Source organism: Arachis stenosperma, chromosome 7, assembly GCF_014773155.1.
Source record: "Arachis stenosperma cultivar V10309 chromosome 7, arast.V10309.gnm1.PFL2, whole genome shotgun sequence".
Classification (NCBI taxonomy): Eukaryota; Viridiplantae; Streptophyta; class Magnoliopsida; order Fabales; family Fabaceae; genus Arachis; species Arachis stenosperma.
Window position 1 is genome coordinate 3,659,118 of NC_080383.1, and position 19,249 is coordinate 3,678,366.

The 19,249-nt window shown below is 31.2% G+C and overlaps 3 protein-coding genes across 3 annotated transcripts; 2 read left to right on the top strand and 1 right to left on the bottom strand.

The window, feature by feature from the left end:
• The first annotated feature begins 788 nt into the window (after positions 1-788).
• LOC130941691 (probable serine/threonine-protein kinase PBL23) lies at positions 789-3,964 on the top strand. Its single transcript, XM_057870262.1, has 5 exons — positions 789-1,125; positions 1,450-1,631; positions 1,724-1,913; positions 2,051-2,442; positions 3,701-3,964. Exons 1-5 carry the CDS (start codon positions 999-1,001, stop codon positions 3,953-3,955), a joined length of 1,146 nt encoding a protein of 381 aa, XP_057726245.1. The 5' UTR covers positions 789-998; the 3' UTR covers positions 3,956-3,964.
• Positions 3,965-5,485: 1,521 nt separating this feature from the next.
• On the top strand, positions 5,486-12,346 carry LOC130941643 (DNA polymerase I A, chloroplastic/mitochondrial-like). Its single transcript, XM_057870203.1, has 12 exons — positions 5,486-5,699; positions 6,352-7,222; positions 7,358-7,549; positions 8,485-9,164; positions 9,334-9,781; positions 9,935-10,030; positions 10,143-10,235; positions 10,318-10,512; positions 10,696-10,788; positions 10,859-11,071; positions 11,255-11,344; positions 11,795-12,346. Exons 1-12 carry the CDS (start codon positions 5,572-5,574, stop codon positions 11,954-11,956), a joined length of 3,261 nt encoding a protein of 1,086 aa, XP_057726186.1. The 5' UTR covers positions 5,486-5,571; the 3' UTR covers positions 11,957-12,346.
• A 647-nt stretch (positions 12,347-12,993) lies between these two features.
• Positions 12,994-16,896, bottom strand: LOC130942206 (UPF0481 protein At3g47200-like). Its single transcript, XM_057870906.1, has 2 exons — positions 16,782-16,896; positions 12,994-14,408 (listed from the first exon to the last, which is right to left on the bottom strand). The coding sequence occupies exon 2, from the start codon at positions 14,406-14,408 to the stop codon at positions 13,167-13,169; it is 1,242 nt and encodes a 413-aa protein (XP_057726889.1). The 5' UTR covers positions 16,782-16,896; the 3' UTR covers positions 12,994-13,166.
• Positions 16,897-19,249: the final 2,353 nt, after the last annotated feature.

Here is a 19,249-nt window from a genome sequence, read left to right on the forward strand (position 1 = left end):
TCACCGCCGCCACCTCCGTACGATTTTGGTCCCTAAAGTAAGGACAATTTTAAAATCAAATTAACCTTATGCACGATTTTGTATGCAAAAAAAGGTTGGGGACGAAAAAAATTTTCGACCTAATATCTTAGGGACTAAAATCGTATTTAACCCTAAATTAAACTACACATGTATTTATATACAAATACATTAGTGACTGATTTTGGTGTACCAATAGCATTTTTTATTTTTTAATTGTTATCAGGTTAACAGCATGTAGTTTCTATTTATTTGGTGTTACCTAATTTGTATAGCTTTTGAAATCAATAATAATTCACATCAAATATGCAACTAACAATCCAATTCCAAAACCCTTAATATATTAACATAAAAAAATTATGTAAACTCCTATACAAAATTATCAAAGCTATGTTTTGAAAAGAATTTAATTGACTTGATTGCAATAAAAAAATTTCAGAGCTGTAAGATCTAAATCACAGCTAAAATTAGGTATCACACTTATTACATAAACACATGCTATCCATATAAAATAGTTGGCTCTATTTATTTTAGATGATGATACTTTTTAAAGGAATGAACCACCTTTTTGGCTTGTCATAATGAAGTGGAACCTCTATGATTAATGAGTATGAAAATCCTATATTGAGGACTTTAGAAAATAACATCAAACATGAAATGGTTATTTTTGGATTAACAAATTTGACTAAGTCTTCATTGCCTTTTCCTCCTTCCTAGAGGCTTTAAGAAAAAAAAAAAAAAGAACACAATGACATGTGGGAATAGTTCTGAGAAGCCAGATTGTTCAATCTGGTTTTTTCAGGAACAAATTTCCCTTGTGTTAAGAGATCACCTGAAAAAATATTAATTTCAAGCCACTTCTGGGGTTTCTTATGTAATTAGTATTGGATCTTTATAACATCTGTAATCTAGACATAGATTTGTTGTATTTTTCTGCATGAGGGTTGTTTTGGTCAGATAAAAATATTTAGGAGTGGAAAATGAGCTTCTTTGCATGTTGCACATCACAACATAGGTTCCATAAGAAAACTTTGAAGAAGAAAATTAAGAGCTATCATGAAGGAAAACCTGTACCATCAATATTTGCCAATTTCTCTCTCAAAACTGGTAATTTCTTTTCATCATCTTCAATATCTTAATCTTCTTCATTGTGGAAATATCTCTTCAAATTTTTGTCTAATGTCTTGAGGCCAATTTTGTTTTGGTGTTCAAATCTTTTAGATAAAGTATGTATAATCCTAAAAATGAAAAAATATATGAAATAATGCTAATACAATAGGCTTTAATTTCTTGTTCTATGTTTCTTGCTGAATAGTTGATCTTTAAACTTTTGTTCCTCAATTTCTCATAATTGGCCTATGAACAAATCTCTTAAACCATTCTTAATGATAATCACCAACACTGAAACCTTGCACAAATTTAATCTTGTAGATAGTAGCAAGCGAAATTTCATCGAAGGCGAAATAGAAAAACTTGGAAGAGGAAATTTAACCTCTCAGATTTTTACTTATTCCGAGCTATGCTTCGCAACCCGGAACTTTCACCCTGACTACATGATTGGTGAAGGAGGCTTTGGAAGAGTATACAAAGGATTCCTTAGAGGAACAAATCAGGTATATTACTTTAACTAATCTCATATCACTTTTATTTTTTATGCAGAGTTGAAGTTAATTAATCTTGTTTTAAATGATGTGTTAAAATGCAGGTTGTTGCTGTGAAGCAACTTAACAGGAATGGATTTCAAGGAAACAGAGAATTTATAGTAGAGGTTTTGATGTTAAGCCTCTTGCATAATCCTTACCTTGTCAATTTAGTAGGGTATTGTGCTGATGGTGATCAAAGAGTTCTTGTGTATGAGTACATGGTTAATGGTTCTTTAGAAGATCATCTTTTTGGTAAGTAAAATACTCATATTTCCAAAAGATTTGTGACTTTTTGGAAATTTGATACATTCATAACTCAATATATTTCGATACAAATGATATTCAAATACACTGAATTGTTAATGTACTGAAATGAAAATGATTTCCAGATCTACCTCCAGACAAAAAGGCTTTGGATTGGAGCACAAGAATGAAAATTGCAGAAGGTGCTGCTAGAGGACTTGAATATTTACATGAAGTAGCAAATCCTCCGGTTATATATCGCGATTTCAAGGCATCAAACATACTTTTGGATGAGGATTTCAATCCAAAATTATCAGATTTTGGACTAGCAAAGCTTGGTCCGACCGGAGATAAAACTCATGTGTCAACAAGGGTGATGGGAACTTATGGTTATTGTGCTCCTGAGTATGCCTCCACAGGACAATTGACAACAAAATCTGATGTATATAGTTTTGGTGTTGTGCTTTTGGAGATGATTACAGGTAGAAGAGTCATTGATCATATGAGACCATCAGGGGAGCAAAACTTAGTTACTTGGGTATGTCATTGAATTAATTTCTTATCATAGATAGTTCCTTCATTTGATAGTTGTAGAATTTGATACACTTAAAACAAAAACATCTCATTTCTCATAACATAGTAGATAATGTTGGATCCAATAGTAGCAGTGACGGATTCAGAAAATTTTAGAAGTGGGGTAAAATAATATAGTAAAATAATAAAAAATATTAATATTAATATATTTAGATATTTAAATTTTGGAGTATATTAGCTAATCAAATTTTTAATAAATAAATATAATTAATACATTTAAAAGTATAATAATTTAGTTAATTTTTTTATTTTAATATTTCGGTAATATTGCGTGAGTTACATTTATTATTAATATTTGTTCCTAGTCAAGCATTTAATATCTGTCAAATTATATTTATAGTGATTATTTTTTATATGATACAAAAAAAATTATAACTCAATAGCTAAAAAAATTATAAAAAATATAACTTGAATGAACTAAATTAAAATTTTGACAATTTTTTATTTTGGTGTCTGAATTTTTTCTAAAATTATGCGAGAAAGTCAAAAAATTTGTGAAGAAATAAAAATTTAAATCAAACAACCACAATTATCTTTATATGTAGGTATAGACAAAATAATATATTTTTCTCTATTAAATAAATATTAAATAATTTTTTGATATTTAATTGAAAAGTTAACACTTTATAATATTATAGTAAACTTTTTTTAACGAAAACAATATTATATGTATGTATAAACAAAATTAAATTAAACAAAATAATAACAAATAAATAAATGATATATATATTATAAAAAAAGTATTAAATACTAATAATCTCATTTATATTTAAAAAATTAAGCTTAACTTTAGGCAATTAAATAATTAAATTTTTATTAGTTATTATTAATATTTGTTTTGAATTTATATAAGATAATAATTTTTATTATTGTATTAATATCTAATAATATAAATATTTCTTACACATAATTTTTTTTTGAAGTGTGGGGGCAAATAAATTATTATAATGAGGACAATTCTCTACACACATATATAATTGTTATTAGTTTTTAAAAAATTTAACGGGGCATTGGCCCCACACGCCACACATAGATCCGTCCCTGAATAGTAGCATTTTTTTATTCTTTTCACAGCATCTTGAAAACAGAAACATTGAAAGTAAAACAGAAAATGAAAACTCAAACCAAACCTATATTTTTAACATTATGATCAATGTGAATAGAATGTTCCAAAATTTATATAATGTTTGTTATTTTTTCAGGCATATCCACTACTCAAAGACAGAAGGAAGTTTACACTAATGGCTGATCCATTGCTAGAAGGGAGATACCCTATAAGGGGTCTACACCAAGCAATAGCAATAGCAGCAATGTGTCTTCAAGAAGATGCTGAATTAAGGCCTTTGATTAGTGATGTAGTTACAGCTCTTAATGTATTAGCAAGGAAGAATGTAGAATGGAGTGATAACAATAATAATAGTAATAATTCAGTTGAGAGAATGACTTTGATAGATTAGAGGTCATGTCATAGGATGTGAATATATATGCATTCAAGCAACTGTAATTGAAGTTTGTGAATCCCTCTTGAATATTTCTATGTGAATTATTGATTAGTTGATTATATATACTTATATTAAAATCATCATACTAAGAAGAAAAAAAAGACGGCTTAAATTTATCTTATTTAATATTTATTAATTTTAATAATAATTAATAAATATTAAATAATCAAATTTTAATTATTTTTGTTTAATTTTTTTTATTATCAAATATTTTTATATTGAAATAATAAATTGTCAACTCATAATAGATTCAGATTTCTCTAACTAGTGTTACAAAATTTCAATGAAGTTGAAAAATGCCAAAATGTAATTTGCTGGTAGTGAATTTTTTTTGAGAATTATATAATGAATTCATATTGTTAATCAAACACACAATTATAGTTAGCTTGGACAGAAAATGATTTTGGCTTGATCACTTTCATGCTTAATTTCTGCATATTATAGTTCTCAATTTCATTTATAAGAAGTTACTAATTGATTTAATCAATAATCACGGTTGGTACAAATTAATTCATTAATTATTTTTTTATACTATAAAATAAAATTTGTATATAGTATTTGTAGTAGTATAATTTAAGTAAATTAAAAATTAAATATTTAAACGTATCCACTAGACAAAAATCTAACTTTTCCTTAAGATATAAATGTAATAGTAAATTACTCAACAATAAGGTGAAGCCTTGAAGCTATTATTGTCTAAAGAAATGATGCATAGTAAATACTTAATCCGTATTAAAGGCATAAAATAAAATATTAAGTTCAATTTTCAATAACATTCAACATAAATATCTCCTAAAAAATTGAACATAAAAAATAATTATAAAGTGTGACATGGTGATAATTTACATTGAACATTTTTTTTTCGGTGACTAATTTACATTGAACATAATCACTTTTAAATAATTTGTGTTGTGAGAATTAGTCATTATACCATCATAGGATCTCTTGATTTTCATAAGAAAATAAAAAGAAAAACATTAACACTTCTACTTGAATATTAAAAAATACAATTTCGTTGCGTTTATATCTTTATAATAAAATTATTTTATTAATTAAGAAGTACTTTAGATATATAATTAGTAATAATAATCTTATTTTTATTTGGTGTAATTGTAATCCTGGGGTTCATAATGTAAAATAGAACTTTCATTTGACAACCTCGCCTTGCGTGGCATCTGAATTTTTCTCGGTGATTTAAAAAACGTGCGAACTAAACATTATTTTTTTAATGCATATTTTATATGAATTTAATTTTGATGTATTATAAATATAAAATTATTTTATATATGCATCTAATTAGAAAATGTCATATTAATTAAAATAGCTATTATTTACATGAATTGTTTATATAGTGATTGAAAAGAATGGTTGTGATAACACTGTGTACATCGTTTTACAGTGCATCAAAAATAAATTTATTTGATATTTTATAAATCTAAAATATTATATGGTATATAAATAATATATTTTTAAAGTAGTAGCAGGGTTTAGCTGCTTCTTTGGCTCCCAATATCTCTGCTTTTGAGGGGAGAATAGAATTCTAGTCACTGAGGAAGGAGGGAATAGCAGCCATGGAAGTTCCGTTAAGACCATATTGCCCCTCATGCTTTTCACTCTCACACTCTTCTTCTTCCACCTTCCCTTACCGTCTTGCTCTGTCTTCATGGTCCTTTTCAGCTCCTTCAGACTCTCCTCACAGGTTCACTTTTCTCTGCTCAAAATTATTTTGGTTCAAATTTTAGCTTGCCCATGTCTTTAATTTCCGTTATGGCTCCAAAGCTTGTATCTTTTCTACCTGGGGTGTTTTCGCTTTTACCTCTTTAGAAACGAGTGTTTTCATATTGTTGAAATTGTTGCTGCTGTTTGTGTTTTTGTTTTGTAGTGTGTTTTTGTTGTACGATATTTCTAGGTTCTACCATGTATAGAATATGTACGATATTGGATAAGTATGTTTTGTACTCACTTTTTCTCGAACACTGAGCAGACTCACTCATGCACCTTATACAATGGTGAAGAAAAGTGAATTGGCTTGTTGTACGAGGAAGTGTTGGTACATGTATGATGTATCACAAATTGGGATATTATCTTATGATAGCTTTAGAAGATGTTGAATATGCTATTGAATTTCATGGATTATTAACATTAGATTATGCTACGTGTACACCAAAATCAGCCACCAAAGTCAGCCACAAGTATAAAATGCATGTTGGAATACATATACACATTGAAAATGAATTAAACGACCCATGTATTTATACACAAATACATTGGTGGCTGATTTTAGTGGCTAATTTTAGTGTACAAATAGCATTTTTAATTAACATTTGTTATTTAAATGATATGAACTGTAGAAGAAGAATCCATTCAGTCCAGGCTACCAACAGTGGACACCCGGATAGCATTGTTCGCAGTAATTATCTGCGGTTTAGAGAAGGTTCATGGTGTCTGCAGAGGATGTCCGTGAGATTAAATAAATACAATGACATGAGGTTCAGACGAAATGCCTCACATAAGGTTCCGGTTTGCATTTCGCTAGTGAAATTTTCAAATGCATCAACTGGCATTCTGGAGGAAATGACAAAGGAGGGAGAGCTGAATTCTTTGCATCCCAATGATACACAAGTTAGTATGGTGGATTCAGTTCCCTGCAATCTTGGATTATCCGTGATGACTGGTGAAAGAAAATTGTCGGGGGGTGATTATAGAGGCTGGGCTAATGCAAGATATAAGTTGACTGAAAGTAAAAAGGAAACAAACAGTATGAAGAAGTATGAGAGGAAACTTGGTAGTTCTTACCCATCTAATAGATTACCTCCCAATGGTCAGGGACAAGTGGTTTCTAGGAATGTGGATAGCAGTCTTGTACTACAAGAACATAATGACCATGTCTTAACATCAGTTAAGCATTCCGGATTAAAAAATTCAAACGTGTGTACAGATTCTGAAACGGTTGTCCGTCAGTTAAATGGATATACACAGGAGATCAGAAAAGAAAAAATTAGCAAAGTTAATGGTGAAAACGTTTTGGATACAAATGTAAAGGATTCAACTAAGGCAACACGCCCTAGCCAGGCACGTGGTTCTGACCAATCAAAACTTCGGGACAAGCTCTGTAGTATCTATGAAGATGTTCTGATTGTTGACAGTATTCCTCTTGCAGAGGAAGTGGCTAAGATGCTCACAGTAAAGTATCGGCATCTTATTCATGCTTGTGATACTGAGGTACAATTTATATTCTCGGCTGTATTCCCTTATGTTAAGGCGGTGATTATGCATATTTTGAACATGGCTTTTAGAATATTTATCCTTTATAAGTAGTGAGCATTAGATATATGCTGATTTTATCATGTTTTAAAGGTAGCCAAGATAGATGTCAAAGATGAAACTCCTGTGGATCATGGGGAGATAATATGCTTCAGTATTTATTCTGGTCCAGAAGCTGATTTTGGTGGTGGAAAGTCTTGTATCTGGGTAGATGTTCTTGATGGTGGGGGCCAAGAAATTTTAGATAAATTTGCTGAATTTTTTAGTGATTCATCCATTAAGAAGGTACACTTTTCTTCTTCTGTGCTAGTCCCATGTTCTCAATCCTATTACTCATCACAATGTGTATCACCTTGTAAGCATGCATTCATGCTTCGTGCTGTTTGAATGTCTAGCTTCCACTTGGTTTGTACTGTGTTTTCAATGTTATGATTAGTAGTTTAATACTTTAATTCCTGTCGTAAACCCATGCTTGGATTGCAGTCATAATACTGAAGTATTTGATACTTGAATATAGTTGCCAGTTGGTGTGTGGTTTTATGTGTAGGACAAAGAAGTTTGCAACCTATATAGTTTTCTATGGAGCCGTTAGACATTCTCATAAACAGGGAAATGACCAATCGTTTTTGTTGTTTCACTTATTTTATCTTTAATTGATTCTCTTATGCACTAGGATACCTTCTAGAAATATGCACTGAGCCTGAGCCTGGCATGACTGTTTCAATCTGATGTTTTGACATTTCATCTGGTAATTTTTATTCGATTAATTTCTGTGGTCAATTCCTCCTTGAAACACAGATGGATTAAAAATTATTCATTTCAGTTGCGTTTGGTCCCTTCCAAACATGGCAAGATGACTTCTTCACGACATTGGGGATGGAGGTGCTTGCAAGGCTTCCTAAGCATATATGCCATTTAAAATTTAAATAATCATCTAGAGTTGTTCTAGGGCCTCCAGTTAATGAGTCTACTTTTTCTCTTAACTTCCTGCGACAAACTAACTGCTTGGTGAAAATGGAAAATTTGTTTGTCCTTTTTCATACTAAAGTGGGTCTCTTCTCTCTTGTAATGATTCCACAACATCGGGGTTCAGGAATGGAGAAATAATTCTATCCTTCATAAAATCATATTGAGTTTATTGCTAGGTTTATTTTAAGATTACAAATAATAATTGAAATTTGAAACAATCAACTAACCAAGTCATCAGTGCATTCTTGTAGGTCTGGCATAATTATAGCTTTGATTGTCATATTATAGAGAACTATGGATTTAAAGTGTCTGGTTTTCATGCCGATACGATGCACATGGCGCGCCTATGGGATTCATCAAGACGCTTGGATGGGGGCTATTCTCTTGAAGGACTTACAGGTGACAAAAGGGTCATGTGTGCAGCTCAGCTGAATCATGACAAGGATCTACTTGGTAAGGTTTCAATGAAAACTATATTTGGCAAGAAAAAGGTGAAAAAAGACGGATCCGAGGGTAAAACAATTACTATTGCTCCTGTTGAAGAGCTACAAAGAGATGAGCGTATACCTTGGATATGTTATTCTGCCTTAGATGCTAGAAGTACTCTGAACCTTTATGAGAGCTTGAAGAGCCACTTGTCAGCCATGCCTTGGAAACTTGATGGTGTACTAGTTTCTGGAAGAACGATGTATGATTTCTATAATGAATTTTGGAGGCCATTTGGTGAGCTTCTAGTCACAATGGAATCTGAGGGAATGCTAGTTGATCGAGCATATCTTGCTGACATAGAAAAAGTGGCCATAGCAGAGCAAGATATAGCTGCTAATAGATTCAGGAAATGGGCATGTAAGTATTGTCCTGATGCCAAGTACATGAATGTGGGAAGCGACCTACAGTTGCGCCAGCTGCTTTTTGGTGGCATTGCAAACAGGTGGTTATCTTTTAAACATTTGCTGATCATTCATTGCAATCTTGCCAAATTGATTATTTCGATATCTATATCTTTATTCTTTATTGGGACCAATTGGTATGCCATGATGTGTGGAGTGGTATAAAAAGAATAAAAATTTTCATATTCACTTTCAAATTCTTCATTACAGAAAAGACCCCAATGAGGTACTTCCAACTGAGCGGATATTCAAAATTCCCAATGTTGATAAAGTGATTGAAGAGGGCAAGAAGGCTCCCACAAAATTTCGTGATATAAAGCTGACAAGCCTCGGGTATAAGCTGGAGACTGACATGTACACAGCAAGTGGTTGGCCCTCAGTTAGCGGAGATGCCTTAAGGGCCCTGGCTGGAAAGATTTCTGCTGAATATGACTTTGTTGACGAGAATTGTGACTTGGATCTCAGTGAACATGAAATTCCTGAAATTCCTTCTCAAAGTCAAACTGCATCTGCACAAATAGATAAATCTGCATATGGAACAGCCTTTGCAGCTTTTCCAACAGAAGAAGAAGGGAGAGAAGCTTGCCATGCAATTGCTGCTTTATGTGAAGTCTGTTCAATCAATTCTTTGATTTCCAATTTCATCCTTCCCCTGCAGGTATTTTTTTTTATAATCCAATGTTTATTCGTATTAGTGACTAGATGGGTGATATATGTGACTAGATGCATGACATATTTTAAACATTCAATGAGTACATGTCTGAAGTTCTTCATATTTTCTGTGTGAGTTTCACATTTTTCTTTATTTCAGGGACATAATATATCGGGAAAGGATAACCGTATTCATTGCTCCTTAAATATCAACACAGAGACGGGACGTTTATCAGCAAGAAGGCCAAACCTGCAGGTAAATTTTAGTTTGCAAGACACATTAGAGTTTTCTTGATATTGAATGTAATAGATTAATAATTCCCCTGAAAAAGAGACTTAGCCTGATGAATATTTAATTTACGGATTAGAATCAACCTGCTTTGGAAAAAGACCGGTACAAAATCCGTAAAGCATTCGTAGCTACTCCTGGAAATTCTCTTATAGTTGCTGATTACGGACAGGTTAGCAGTTTATATTGTTGATCTAACGCTGTAATAGTTGCAAGAAAGTTCAATATCTTGATTGAGTTATGTATTTTTGCAGCTGGAACTTAGGATACTGGCACATCTTGCCAACTGTAAGAGCATGTTAGATGCTTTCAAAGCTGGCGGAGATTTCCATTCAAGGACGGCGATGAATATGTATCCATATATTCGTGAAGCCGTTGACAAAAAGGAAGTGCTTCTTGAGTGGCATCCTCAGCCCGGCGAAGAGAAACCCCCAGTTCCCCTACTGAAGGTAACTATCAGCGGACATCCTTACATCAGTAGTATTCTTTACATTGAAAATCCATTCAGTGGTTCAGTTTGTGGATATATATGAAGTATGTGATGATATTCGTGTCATGTTCAATTGTTCGTGAATTAAAAATTAAAAGAAGTTTTGAACATACATGGTATTTCTATATTTTTCTCATTGCAGGATGCATTTGGTTCGGAAAGAAGAAAAGCGAAAATGCTTAACTTCTCAATTGCTTATGGAAAGACTCCAGTGGGGCTTTCAAAGGATTGGAAGGTATGCCGGGTTCATTCCTTATTAGTATTACTAGGGACCACCTCATAGACAATTTCTGTCTGCCTCTCAGGTTTCCGTGAAAGAAGCTAAGAAGACAGTTGACCTTTGGTACAATGATAGAAAAGAAGTTTTGAAATGGCAAGAGGAGCGCAAGAAAGAAGCTCATCAGTTCCATTGTGTTCACACTTTGCTGGGCCGAGCCCGGCGGTTTCCATTGATGGAGCAAGCCAACAAGTATCAGAAAGGTCACATTGAACGAGCTGCTATTAATACTCCAGTGCAGGTTCTTAATGCTTTCAAATAAACTATTGCATTCTTTGCCCTTGCCCTCATTTAGTTATCACTACACTCTCAAGCTTGATCATAATGAATTCTGAATAGTTCATACTCCGGTGCCTTTAGTCTGTGGCCTGTTTCGGCATGTAGACTTTTCTTTCATGGGTTTCTGACTTTTAGAATGCAACAGGGTAGTGCTGCAGATGTTGCCATGTGTGCCATGTTGGAGATTTCCAATAATAAACAGTTGAAGGAGCTCGGATGGAAGTTACTACTTCAGGCAAGTAATACTTGTTAGTTGTCAGACTTTTTTAAGTGCAAATTACTCTGACCTCTCCTAAAATCACCAAATTGGCTCATCCTTAAACGCTCCTAAGTAAGGAGTACTGCACTCTTTGTTAATTAAACAAATCTTAGCTTTCCATTTATTATATTTTATATTAATAGTTCAGATTTAGAGGTTAAGGTATTTATTTTTTGGTTTCTTCTTCATTTTTACCTTTAATAGCAAGTTAATTTTCATGGAGTGCTGCACTCCTTAATTTCTCGGGAGCGCATTAGCATTCACCCCTAAAATTATGATGCCCTTGTATTTGTCATAGGCAATTATAAAACATTAACCTTTTTATCTTTGTATTATTGATGTTAATCCAAATCTGAATCCTTTTTCAATATCCATGAATCAACTTTCTTGCTACTTTGTATCTAAGATTTTTATTTGACAAAGCAGGTTCATGATGAAGTGATATTGGAAGGGCCAAGTGAGTCAGCTGAGGTAGCAAAGGCCATAGTTGTAGAATGCATGGCCAAACCCTTCCATGGAAAAAACATTCTAAAAGTCGACCTCTCCGTTGATGCCAAGTGTGCTCAAAACTGGTACTCTGCCAAATAGAACATTCCATTATACAGCATGAAGTCCATGTCTCTATTTGGTAAATTAGTGATTTTGTTTGAAAGGCAAAAATAATGCCTCAAATAGTATTATTATTTTCCTTCTTTGATTTCTATAGAGGTTTGGGGTTGTTTCAAGTGTCATGTTATGGTGATGCCAAAGCATAACACATTTAACTTCCAAGATGGAAGCAAAAGGCCAAAATCAATGGTCTCGGCATTTGACTGCTTTAGTTGGCAGTTTTTTTTTTTCACTATTTTGAATCACACCTAATTGTCATGCCTTGCATCATGAACCAGTATAGCCATTTTGCATGATGCAAGCATTATGTGATGTATATAAAATTGGTGGAAAATTAAAGTTTCTATTATTCTGTTTCTCTTAATTAGGGATGAGATTTGCAACCTTTAAGATTTTGTTTGGTTGCCTATGCATATTTTTTTTGTTTCATTTATTTAGATTTTTGTAGAGAAAATATTTAATCTAAATTAGAGATACTTAGGAATTATAGATTATCTTATAAATTTTATATAAAAATATTTTTAATTTTTTAGATCATGGTGGGTGTTTCAATGTTTAAATAACATCCTCTGTTAGTAATATCCACTTGATATTAACTTCTGGTTTAGTTGTATACTATGAACGTTACATCATGCATCTTTTAACTTGTAAGCTTTAAACGTATGAAAATCAATTCTATTTTTTATTTAAATGTACATATCAACTAGGGTAATTTTGCCATGAATTGCTGACAAAGTTTGGAGATTTAGAGTTGTATATTTAGGGACCAAAATCGTACTTAATCTTTTTTTTTTTCTTGTTACTTTTCGTAGTTTGCATACTTCTTTCAAGTTGACTCGAGACTTTCTATGACTTAGTCTATGTACATTCTTTATCTTACAATTGAAATTTGAAAAGCATTCCTTGCTCTATTTAAGATAAAATATGATGTTTGAATACTAATTTCAGAATAAAGACCTGTAAATAACGTATAGAATACAACAATTAAAAAAATATATATCACATTCATACCTGATACAATTACAGAAAAGGGAGCTACCATATGAAGTGGTTTCCAATAAACACATGGGTTATACATGTTGATATTTCAAAATATAAATATATTAAATCTACCACACCATATTGAACATTAACGTAATCATCCAATCAAATCCAATCCAAATAACACAGCGCAAACATTAATATAGTACTAGAGTACTTGGAGGATCGAAAATACTGTCTGAACAATAGTGAGAAGAAGCAGAACAATTCCAGCAATAGAAGCTAACGTCCTCCACGGAGTGTTGCAGTAGTCGCGCTTCAAAGATGCTTTTTTTTTGTTCCAACGCTTCTCACAGAACTCATTCAAGCCTTCAAGAATACAAGAATATTTCTCATTAAAATCTGAAGTCAAAATGTTCACGGCAAGACCATTGAACATTTTAGCCACTGCATTGCTATCACCTAACCAATTCTTAATTATTCCTTTCTTAATCAGCAAATCCACATCTTTGTCTGTGTCGATAAGAAAATCAATGACACAGATGTAGTCAGTGAGGTAGGCTTCGTCCAGACAGTGACATTGCTCGAAAGCTAACAAATTTCTCAAAACAACTTCAGTAGTGTCCACCACTCTAAAGAATGGAATTTTAAGAGTATGGCCAGAAAGTTGCAAGTCTAGTAAGCATTTACTATCTTCGTTTACCTCAAACTTCACTCCTGCTTCCCTCAGTTTAGTTGCACTATCGAGGTGTGTTACCTGTCCATCTCTTGAGCATTCAGAGATTGATAAGGTAGAAGATAATAATAGATGTTTTCTTGCTAGGTCTGTGAAATGAACTATTCTACCAACATCCTTATTGCCAGGAGAGATACCATCAGGAAGGATATAACGAGTGAAAGTTAACAGTGGAGGATTTGAGGTAGAAGGAAAAGCTAGATTGTAAAGCTCCTCAAGAACAAAGAAAGGGACTTGATTCTCAATCAACAACAAATCATATTTCAAATAATGCGATAAATGAGGTAACCGAAAAGAGACATCAGGACCTAACAAGAGTAAATGCTCTAATATGAAGCAGCAGTCCACCAAGATCACCATAATATGTTCTTCCTTACTAAGCTTGATGTCATCTGAGTAACAATCACGAATCTTTTGCTCAAGCTCTTGCACGCAATTCACAAAACTTTCTAACTTGTTTGTCTTGGATCTTTCAATGAATTGTTTGCAATATAATCTTTTATGGTCCTCCATCTTTAGCAATTTTTCATTTCCATGGTGAAAAGGACCAATTGAAACAACCTTTGGAGTGTATGCATCTTCATTTATCTTGCGGATCTCATGAGGCACCCTGTAGATGCAGCATTCATCTGTATGAAGAGGCTGTGCTTTCTCCCACATTTCATTGATCTTGATTGAAATATCATCAGCCTTGTGACTCTCATCGTCTTCCATCTATTATGATTATGGTTACTACGTGAAATAAAATTTTGAGACACAAATTGAAAGCATGAAGAAGGACTTAAATAGAGGACATAAATTGTGCAAATTTTTTTAATTACGAAATTGTTTCGATAATAAAATAGAAAAGACACAACCAAAAATTAAAAAAAAAATGGTTAATCAAAAAATAAAAAGTTATGGCTTTTGCTTTTAATTATGTTGTAAAATGTAAATTGAGTTAATTAAAACTAGTATTTTACCATTAATATCATGTTAACATGGCATGCTTCTTGAATTATTTTTCAATTTATTTAGCGTAATTTTGCTATTATTTATAACAATTTTTATTTGAAAAAGAAATGATAATAATAAATAATTATAATATAAATTTCTATCAATTATATATATTTAAAATTATAAAAATCAATTATTGTACAATAAATTTATAATATAGTAAATTTAATTATTGATGTATTAATATTTTTATTTTAAATTAAAATTTTGATATTCTTCTTCAATAAATAGTATAGTTGGCTTGATAGTTTTTGGTTTATTTAGTCTAATTTATTAAATGTAATTAATTATAATTATGGTTATTTATCTCTTCTTATTTGTTCTTATTTTTACTAATTTTTATTTCAATTTATGCTTTTGTTCACATCACCGGACTAATTAGCCAAACATTCCTCATACTGATAAATATTTTCCAGGTGAGAATGAGTGCAATTCATACACTCATTATAAAATTCCAAATTAAATCTTATTAATACGGTTTATTGTGGATTATAATATGGTTTGTAGTTTGATCAATTTTTTATTTGTGTCTATATTATGATATGTTTTATTGAAAAATTTAATTATTTAATTTTTTTAATTTAGTTGTTTTTTAAAGAAAAAAAAAGATTAGGCATTGGTTCGTCAATCTGTCAGTCTGTTCTAAAACAAGGTGAATTATTATTTGGATCGTACAAAATGAACGTTCTCATACTATCTAGAATAATCATCCGAGTACTAGGGAGGATTTACCAAGGATCGAACTCTTGATCTTTCAAATCTAGCGTTCTAATACCATATCATGATACCACTCATCCCAAAAACTTCAGCTAATGAAAAAAGGTAGCACTAATGATTATATCTCTAATACTCCATAAATTTTCATTATACACATTATATAAATATTCCATTGACTCCTCATACTTTCCCTTATTATTTATTAATTTTGAATCATTCTATTTTGAGACGAATTTTAACAAAATAGAATGAATAATTCACTTTGACAGCTCTGTATATAAATCATGTAACTATTTTTGTTTGTGAGCCACTCTAATATATGTCAAAAATGTCTTTTTTTTAAATATTTTTTAATAATTAAAATTTAACACATATAACTAATTAAATTATGTTATTTTTATTAAAATTAGATTAGACAAATCAGATCATTTTAGGTGAAAAATCAATAAATTAAATTTTTAATCGGCCTAAATTAATATTTTTTTATAAAAAATGACTACAATATTTATATTATAAAAAAATAACTAAAATACGCTTATTATATATATATTTTAAAATTATAAATTCTAACTCTATGACGAAAGAGAAGTAAAAAGACTAGAATTTAAGATTCTCAAAATTAATATATATATATATATATATATATATATATAATAATAATAATAAAAATATTTTAGTTATTTTTTATAATAAGAATATTATAGTTATTTTTTTATAAAAAATAATATTAATTTAGACAAGTTCAATATTTGATTTATCATTTTTTTAATCAAATTAATTTGTTTGATTTAATTTTAATAAAAATAATACAGTTTAATTAATTATATGTGTTAAATTTTAATGACTAAAAAGCATTTTAAAAAAAAGACGCTGCTCCTTTTTTGTTGAGGAGTAGTTGAGTTGAATATAATTTAAGTTTTGTGCTTAAATCATATTAACCTTTTTAAGAATAGTAAATCTAATATATGTGCTTATGTTTCAGTAGTGAGGTTGTTTTATGAAAGGCTATTTTAATCACTGTATTTCCGATCATCTGCTTCAAAATTTATCGTTAAAAAGTAAACTTCTATAATAGTCTTCTTCTTTAGCCTTTTTTTTAGCAAGAACACACACGAGTTTTTTTTGCTTGAACTGCAAGCATTCCGTTACTGTCACTAACTCCATATTAATCAAGTTTTTAAATACAAACCTCACCACCGTAGATAGATCTTACTTTTTCGCTAATATTATGATGGTAACTATATGAAAGGTAAAAAAAATATTGCTAAGACGGTAGATTTAACAGCACAATCATTGCTTCAATAATAAATAAATATTAGACATGAACAGTAGTATAGAACTTAGTAAGAAAGTGATAGGTGCAATTTAACTCACAGCAAGATGCTGCAGCCTCACACTGCGATGGTCTTTCTATAATTTTGGCCACCAGAAAGTGAAAGATAATGTGCCTGAAATTGATTAGTGCCTATACCAAATTCTTTTTTTCAATAGAAGGTATTGGGTGGAAGCTTGGCACTGAAAGTATTGGTTTATATAAGCAATATTCAAGGCTCTTTCAATTATTGAAAGAGGAAGCATCCTTTGCAATCAATGGGATGACTTGAATTCATGGGTTGACCCAAGGCATACAAAATATAGTCAATAATCAAGGCTTAGTATTATTTTTTGGTTACCTAACATTGTTGAATTGAATTAATATTTAGGTGAATTCTATCCCACACCTATTAATATTTTGAAGGTACTATATGTACTGTGTCTCTATTCTGGCAATTGGGATAATGAGGAGTTATTTTTTTTTATTTTTTATTTTGTAAGCTACAATGTGAGATGGGCTAAATCAAGAATGAAAAGATTATGTTTTTGTTTTTTTCTTCTTTTAATACAAACGAAAACCAAAGTCAAATTGAATTAGAGTTAATCTTTATATACAAGTGTTTTGTATTTACAAGCTTTACAAGTTTGAACGAAACCCACCCATTAAACGTGCTGTTTATGTTACGTGTCTTGTTAACAGAATTTTAAATTAATTTAAATCAATTAACGCACAAATATATAACTTTCATTTTTCAAAAGATTTCGTTTCTTTTTTCGAGTTTCTTGTCAAATTTGTTGGATCTCTTTCGTGCGTTCTCTCTTTGCTTCGTTTTTTTCGATTTTCATGGTTTCTGAAATCAAACTTTGAAATCGTTTTGATAATAATGGAACTTCAGAAATACACCCAGAGGATTACATAAATACACCCAAACGGTTACAGGAATGATTATAGAAATACATCCAAAGGATTACAGAAATACACCCAAAGAATTTAAGAAATACACCCAAAACAGGGGGAGACACACTATATTTCTTTTTGAAATCTTTTAATATTTTGCTGGTTAAGGATGAGGCACATGGCAGAGACAATCTAGAAGAAAAACTTAGAAGAACAGTAAAACAGTACCTTGAATAATGTTTCTTCCTTTTTTCTGGTGATTTTTTGTGGAGATTTGTATCTTTTCTTCTTGATTTTTTCTACTCTTTGCGAGGAGTTGGAACGTTTCTGCAGAATCGTAGTAGTTTGTTTCGAATGTCCCTTAAATCTTGACGGTTTGCGTTTTGATTGAGGAAGAGTGAACGTGTTGTGGAAGGGGCGTGTGTTTTTTTCTGGTTTGCGTTTTGATTGAGGAAGAAGAGGAATAATGAACGTGTTGTGGAAGGGGCGCGTGTTTTTTCCTTGGATTTGGAGCAACTTGTATAATTTATAAGCCAAAAAGACTTGTATATGTAGCAGGCCTCGTTGAATTATATATAGGATACTTCCGTATTAATTAGTGTAAGAATGGACAAAATTACAATTAGTGTGAGAGTCAAATTGAATTTAGAGAAATTCTCCATATACAAGCATTTTTTTATACAAGTCTTTACAAGTTATTATATTAACGCGCTTGAACGTTACTGCACGTTCTTCTTCCTCTTCCTCTTCTTCTTTTTTTCTTTCGTTTCTTACTTTCTCTTTCTCCTTCTTCAACCGTTACTGCACAATTTCACTGCATCGTCTTCTTCTTCTTGCTGCACATTCTTCTTCCTCTTCCTCCTCTTCTTCTTCTTCTTTTCTTTCGTTTTTTGCCTTCTCTTTCTTCTTCTTCATTTACGTGCTTTTCTCTTTGTTTTCTTTTTTCGTTATTCTTGATTTCCATTATTTTTTGATATGAAGCTCTGAAATCATTTTTGAAGAAGAAGAAGCAGCAGAATATGAGGAGGAGAAAGAGAAAGAGTTCTGAATTATGCATAAAGTGTCCTTTGGGTGTATTTTCTATAATCGTTTGGGTGTATTTTCTGTAATCGTTTGGGTGTATTTCTGAAGTTTCATTATTTTCAAAACGATTTCAAAGCTTGATTTCAGAAACCATGAAAATCGAAAAAAAGAAGTAAGAATACCAGTAATAAACGAGTAAAACAACTAATGAAAAGGCAAGAGAATAACGAAGAAATATCGTTTGGGTGTATTTTCTATAATCGTTTGGGTGTATTTCTGAAGTTCTATTATTTTCAAAACGATTTCAAAGTTTGATTTCAGAAACCATGAAAATCGAAAAAAAAGAAGCAAGAATACCAGTAATAAATGCAAGTAAAACAACTAATGAAAAGGCAAAGAGAATAACGAAGAAAATATCGTTTGGGTGTATTTTCTATAATCGTTTGGGTGTATTTCTGAAGTTTCATTATCTTCAAAACAATTTCAAAGCTTGATTTCAGAAACCATGAAAATCGAAAAAAAAAAACGAAGCAAGAATACCAGTAATAAACGCAAATAAAACAACTAATGAAAAGGCAAAGAGAATAACGAAGAAATACATGGAGGA

What these genes read in the sequence shown, in the direction of transcription:
- LOC130941691 (XM_057870262.1), top strand. Translation starts at nt 999, where the DNA reads ATGAGCTTCTTTGCATGTTGCACATCACAACATAGGTTCCATAAGAAA. An exon ending in CAATTTCTCTCTCAAAACTG is followed by an intron (nt 1,126 to 1,449) that starts GTAATTTCTTTT and finishes TTAATCTTGTAG; the next exon opens with ATAGTAGCAAGCGAAATTTC. An exon ending in TCCTTAGAGGAACAAATCAG is followed by an intron (nt 1,632 to 1,723) that starts GTATATTACTTT and finishes GTTAAAATGCAG; the next exon opens with GTTGTTGCTGTGAAGCAACT.
- LOC130941643 (XM_057870203.1), top strand. Translation starts at nt 5,572, where the DNA reads ATGGAAGTTCCGTTAAGACCATATTGCCCCTCATGCTTTTCACTCTCA. An exon ending in CAAGAAGGCCAAACCTGCAG is followed by an intron (nt 10,031 to 10,142) that starts GTAAATTTTAGT and finishes TTTACGGATTAG; the next exon opens with AATCAACCTGCTTTGGAAAA. An exon ending in CTATTAATACTCCAGTGCAG is followed by an intron (nt 11,072 to 11,254) that starts GTTCTTAATGCT and finishes AGAATGCAACAG; the next exon opens with GGTAGTGCTGCAGATGTTGC.
- LOC130942206 (XM_057870906.1), bottom strand. Translation starts at nt 14,408, where the DNA reads ATGGAAGACGATGAGAGTCACAAGGCTGATGATATTTCAATCAAGATC.